Genomic DNA, 5662 nt, shown 5'->3' with positions numbered 1-5662 from the left:
TTGTATTTTCTTTTCTATGTTAACAAAACATCTACTGGACTGCGGAGTAAATGGGGACAATCTTGCAGGATAAAAAAAAAGACGAACTCTGCTATGTTTCCGAGTAACCGTATTATGGAGAGAAAAAGAGCAACAAAATTCAAAGTGCGGCCGACATGACCGCAGCCGAACACGTGAGAGCTCACTGGACCAGTTTCTCATTGATTCACAAGTCCAAATGTTTAGGAAGACATCCCTCTTTTTATGTATTCTCCTTTGAACTTGTACAGTATCTTAACTCAATTAAGAACTCCACTAACCCAAAAGCTATAAAAACTATTGGTGTTTGTGGAAAAAATTAAGATCTTTCAATCACTTTATTCTTTGGCTTGATCAGTTACTTTCCCCCTAGCATATTTATATTGTTGTTTCTGAATACTGTTCTTGTATTTGTTTATCTATGCATACAATTCTTTTGTAAGTACAACACCATTATTGTGGTACTGTTTAATTCAATTTTGTATTGTACTGATGTTTAAATAAAGGTTTGAGAAAAAAACAGTTTTCTTCTGCCATGCGCACCCGAGTTACGAGCTTAACGCGGGCGTTTGCGCATGCGCGAATTCTCGTGCATTCGAACGACTTACCTCATAGAAGGTTTTGATGTGTTACGTCAAAGAAGTCCTTTAATGTGGTTTTCCTTTGATCCGGGAAAGTCCTTAAATAGGAGCCAAGCGAAGTCAAAAAGTTATCACTACCAGAGACCCCCTCGACAGTAGTTACATGTCAAACTTACCACGCTCTTTCAATTCAGAAAGTTTAGCATTTCAGGAAGATTTTAACAGAGAGAATCCGTGTGAAATAACAATGTCTGCAACACAGGATTATAATACTCAAACCCCACTGGTCGTATCACCAGATGAGCTGTCACCGATTATCGATAACGCCTTCAACAAGCTCGATGATGTACAGTGGACTTTAATAGAAAATGGAGCTTGGGATTCTGATATTCAAGCAGTTTTGGCTGATATGATTTCTGAAATCATACAGATCACCTCAGCCAACATTTTGAGACGTGCTCTTCCCGTCATTCAGAGCGATGCATCTGCAGAAATAGAAACAAATCCATCATTTGGTGACTCCATCTCAACCACTATTGCAAACCTGCTCAATATCCCAAAGCAGATATGTGGCAGTGCTAAAAAGCTGACAAAGATGGTTGAGGAGGAGATTTCAAATAAGGTCAAATATATAGTCGCCCTGGTCAGAGAGCACGTCAATTTACCACCAGACCCCGCTGTTTACATCAGTGGGGCAATTCGTAATATTAGAAAACTGCGTGTCATGGTTTCTCATGCTCTCTCATGCTTGAAAAGATATGCAAGTAAACTGAAATGCCCGTGCATGGGAAAGGAAAGCGATTCAAGTAAGTCTGAGTCCAGCAAAGATAGCATTGAGTCCAGCATCTCAGTCAAATCAGCCACCCAGGAGGTTAGTGAGATTCTGACCAAACGGTGTCAAGATTCAGATTTTACAGATGATGAATTATCGGATGATGACAGCGATATGGAAATTGAGCCACCCGCTAAAATAGAGCAACTTTCAGAAAAGAAAGAAAGTTCAGAAAGTGGGGAATGTGCAGAAGCTGAAAGGCAGGCAGAAAGTATTCCACCTGAGACCCCAGTAGAAAAAATTGCAGCTGACATTGTCAATATTATACTTGACAATCTCCAGTGCACTGACACTGATTATTCGTGTCACAGTGAGAAATGTACCTCACCCAAATCTGGATTCAACGGGGGAATCATCTTTGATAAAGTGAGAGACTTTTTTACCTCACGTGCTCGTTCCGCACCGCAAAAATCACGCAAACTGCATTTTTCCAAGATTGCAGGAAAACATTTTGAAAAGATGAAAGGGGAGCTGAAAACAACAGTGAAGAAGAGCAAAGACTATTTTATTAGTCTGTCAAAGGTAACCCACTCCCCTGAAACTGAGAGAATGGGTTCCCACGACAGTATGAGTGTCAGCCTCCCAGGTTCAGCATGCGAAACTCCTCGTTCAAATTCTAGCATGTCTGTCCGTGCCCCTTCTAGAAGCTCATCTACTCTGGGAAACATGATAAAATCTGCTACTCCAACTAGTTTTAATGTCATCAAATCTGAAATTAGTGACATATACAGCGAGTTCACAAAAGAGAAGGAACATGACATTATCCAAGAAAGGCTCAAAAACATTAAAATAAGCGAGAAAGTGAAGAATTTCTCGAGAGAATTGACAGAGAAATTGTACGACCATTTAATGATAAGTCGTATATACCAAATTCCCACAACTGTTATGGGTAGAAGTCTATCAGACTCCGTCATCTCCAAGACACCACAGCAAGTAGCTGAATCGAGAGTTTTCTTTTCTCCTGAAGTCCTCTATGTAATCATAGAAGACGCAGTTGGAAAGTTTTTGCAAAAGATTCTGCTTTTGGTTGATGGTGAAACAATAGATGAAATTGTTCAGAGCGAAAAAGTGTCTGATGCTGTTGAAGAGATCCAAAAGGTCATTGCAAAGGGACAGAAACGGGCAAGAGACACAGAATCAGACTATTCTCAGAAAAGTGTCAGAGAATCTAAAAAACCCTGTCCTTCTAGACCAGCGTCTCTGGAAAAGCAGGTCAAGTCACCAGAGAAACGCTCAACATCCTCTTGTTCAAGTTCAACACCAGTTCTCGAGAGGATGGAGGAGGAAATGTCTGGAAAGTCAGAGGACAGATTCTCAGAGGACATACCCTCGGAAAAGTCTGAGGAGAAATTCTTGGAAAAGTCTGAGGAGCAAACCTCAGAAAAGTTAGAGGAAAAACTGTCTGAAATGTCTAAAGAGAAACCCTCAGAAAAGTTGGAGAAAAAGCTCTCAGAAGTGTCAGTGTCATCTCAGGCAGCATCTGAGAACCTTGCCATGTGTCTTATAGCTAGACTCGTGGCTCAGTACAAAAAGAGCCTAAAAAAGCCGCTTTCATTACCTAACAAAACTTTAGGAGACATCATTGAACATCTCAACAACTTGGTGCAACCTGAAATCAGCATTGAGGAGTCTATAACAAATCTGGACAAGAATGTGAGTCAATTGACCAAAAAAATGTTTAAAGGACTCGTCAAGGAGTTTGGCTCCACAGAACAGGTCATGAATGCTGCTTTTGCAAGTGATAGTTCATTTGATGAGGCTATTTTGAAGCATTTGAAAATCAATTTGGGTGTCCTCACAAGTCCTCCAAAAAAGTCCAGAATTGCCAGGTTCTTTGCAGCAGTGGGAAGAGCTATTATGTATCCCTTCAGATGCTGTTTTAAGGGCAGCGATGACTAAAGACCTTGACTTTTCCACTGCCTTGCTTCAAATCAAAATTCCTAAAAGTCTTTACAGTTTTCCTAAAAAACTATTATATCTTCACTGTGTCTCCTTTGTGTTTTCCATCGTACCCAGCCAGCCGCAGCAGATGGCTGCCCCTACATGAGTCTGGTTCTGCTGGAGGTTTCTGCTTTTTAGAGCAGTTTTTCCTCCCCACTGTCGCCAAGTGCTTGCTCATAGGGGATCATTTGATTGCTGGAATTTTCTAAAGATGGTGTTTTGAACTGTAAGGTGGAGGGCCTGTAGGACCTCCACCTTACAGTTCAAAACACCATCTACAGTTCAAAACACCTTCGGGAGACTTCTTAGTTAATTGGCACTAAAATTAAATAAAAAATAACAAAACAAATTAAAAACAAGTTGACTTTTGTTGTCTTTTCTTGATGTCAACCACAAATTTAAAAAGTGTAGCATATGTGTACTCTGGTCATCAGTACTTGTATTTTAATGTATTACAGTATAATTTGATATAGTGATCATTCTGTGACAAAACCAAACCTTCTGCTCAACTGTTCACAATAGAAAAGTTTAACGTTTATAATGATTGCTGTAAATTTTAGCTTCATATATCAGATACTTTCCTGTTTTCAAATATTGGTTTAATGTTAAGAGATATATTCTAAAACACTTCTTCAGCTGAGAATCAGAGAGGAGAAACACACAGTTTTACTTGTTGCTTAGCAAGGGCAGCTCTGAGCTCTCGCACAAGAGTGAGGGCTCAGGGACTCGCAGCTCTGAGACTGCCCTGGTCTTTATTTTATACATCAGTGGGTGTTTGTTCCTTACATTGGAATGTGGATGTGTATATGTGTGTGTGTGTGTGTGTGTGTGTGAGAGAGAGAGAGAGAGATCAGGGTTTGTATATGGACGCAGTGCAGCTGTTCCCTGATCACCTGCAGGAGTTTGTAGACCTGTTGACAGAGAAAGAACTGCGAGTGCGACTGCCTTTAGAAGAATTGGACATACTGCTGGAAAACTGAGCACACACACAATCTTAATTCAAGTGTGTGTTCAAATTTATTTTGGTATTTCCGTTGATGCGTACAATAAATTTGCATGTTAGCCTAAATATTTAGTTTTCTGTAACATTTAGATTTAACATTTAACATTTAGATTTAACATTTAACATTTAGATTTAGATATAATATTTAGATTTAACATTTAACATTTAGATTTAAGATTTAGCATTTAGATTTAATATTTAACATTTGATGAAAAGTTACAAATATTTTACTAAATGTTGTAAAAAATTACTCGAAAAAACATGTTTTAGGTAAGGTTTTGAGCTAAATGTGGAAAAATGTTGCCGTTAATTTCAGCATGTTTCACTTTACAAACGGCGCCCCATAGGTGGGTGCTATGATGTTACTGGTGAACTTTATTTTATTCATATGGTTAGTTAGTAGAGTTGCCTACCATCCTGTAAAAAACGGAATCCTCTGGTATTCAGAGTTAATATTATGCGTTTTGTATTGAGATGAAAATAAATGCGATTTTTCCCGTACTTCAGCTACAATAAAAAAAAGACAAAAAGCTGGAGTTATTCTGTGTCTTTACGCTGTCAGCTGCCTCTTCTTCTCTCATTCTCCCCCCTCCCTCTCCTGCTGCTACTTCAATCGTGAAACTGATCAATGATCAGCTGATCGGCGTTTCTGCCGCCTCTCTCCTGTCTCTCTTGCTTGTTTATCTCCCGCTTTGCGCCAGAAAGAGGAAACTAGCGGAGGTCGGGTTAAACAGCAGCAACGCCTTTATTAAACTTGATCAGCTGTTGTTAGAATTTATTTAATATTACTTTCTAGTATCAGCTGATGTTTGTTGGAGCCGTAAAAGCTGCTGGTCATGATATCGGTTTGGTTATCTGGTGAGAGGGAAACATGAAGAAGAAACCAGGAGATGTCCTTACTGAATCATCAGAGCTGAACAGGTGATGGAGAAACAGGTTTACCTTTTAGGTGACATGAATGGGTTGAAGGAAAGCTATGAACTGTTTCTGAGAGACAACTTACACCAGGATCCTTTTCTATGTAGCTGACAGCTGGTAACTGTGCAGGGGCGGGTCTAGCAAAGTTTTGCCATGGGGCCAGGTAGAGCATTAACAGGGAAAGGAGGGCACAAAGAAATACTTTTCTTTCTTATTCTCATTTAAAATTTCTAGCTTTTAACAAATAATTATCCGAATCTTACAACCAAAGTTTTCATCTGATGTCAAATGTATAGAAATCCATTATTGTACATAGTAAGTTTTTTTCAGGGTCCCAACATAATTTCTTCAGAAGAAAGTACTGTACAC

The 5662-nt window shown here is 39.3% G+C and overlaps 1 protein-coding gene across 1 annotated transcript; it reads left to right on the top strand.

The window, feature by feature from the left end:
- Positions 1 to 649: 649 nt before the first annotated feature.
- On the top strand, positions 650 to 3601 carry LOC148097766 (uncharacterized). The gene has a single exon (XM_087831714.1). The coding sequence runs from the start codon at positions 763 to 765 to the stop codon at positions 3328 to 3330; it is 2568 nt and encodes an 855-aa protein (XP_087687840.1). The 5' UTR covers positions 650 to 762; the 3' UTR covers positions 3331 to 3601.
- Positions 3602 to 5662: the final 2061 nt, after the last annotated feature.

Source organism: Neolamprologus brichardi, chromosome 18 (genome assembly GCF_056152115.1).
Source record: "Neolamprologus brichardi isolate AB-2024 chromosome 18, ASM5615211v1, whole genome shotgun sequence".
In the NCBI taxonomy this organism is placed as follows: domain Eukaryota; kingdom Metazoa; phylum Chordata; class Actinopteri; order Cichliformes; family Cichlidae; genus Neolamprologus; species Neolamprologus brichardi.
This window is presented reverse-complemented; position numbering and strand designations above follow the sequence as displayed.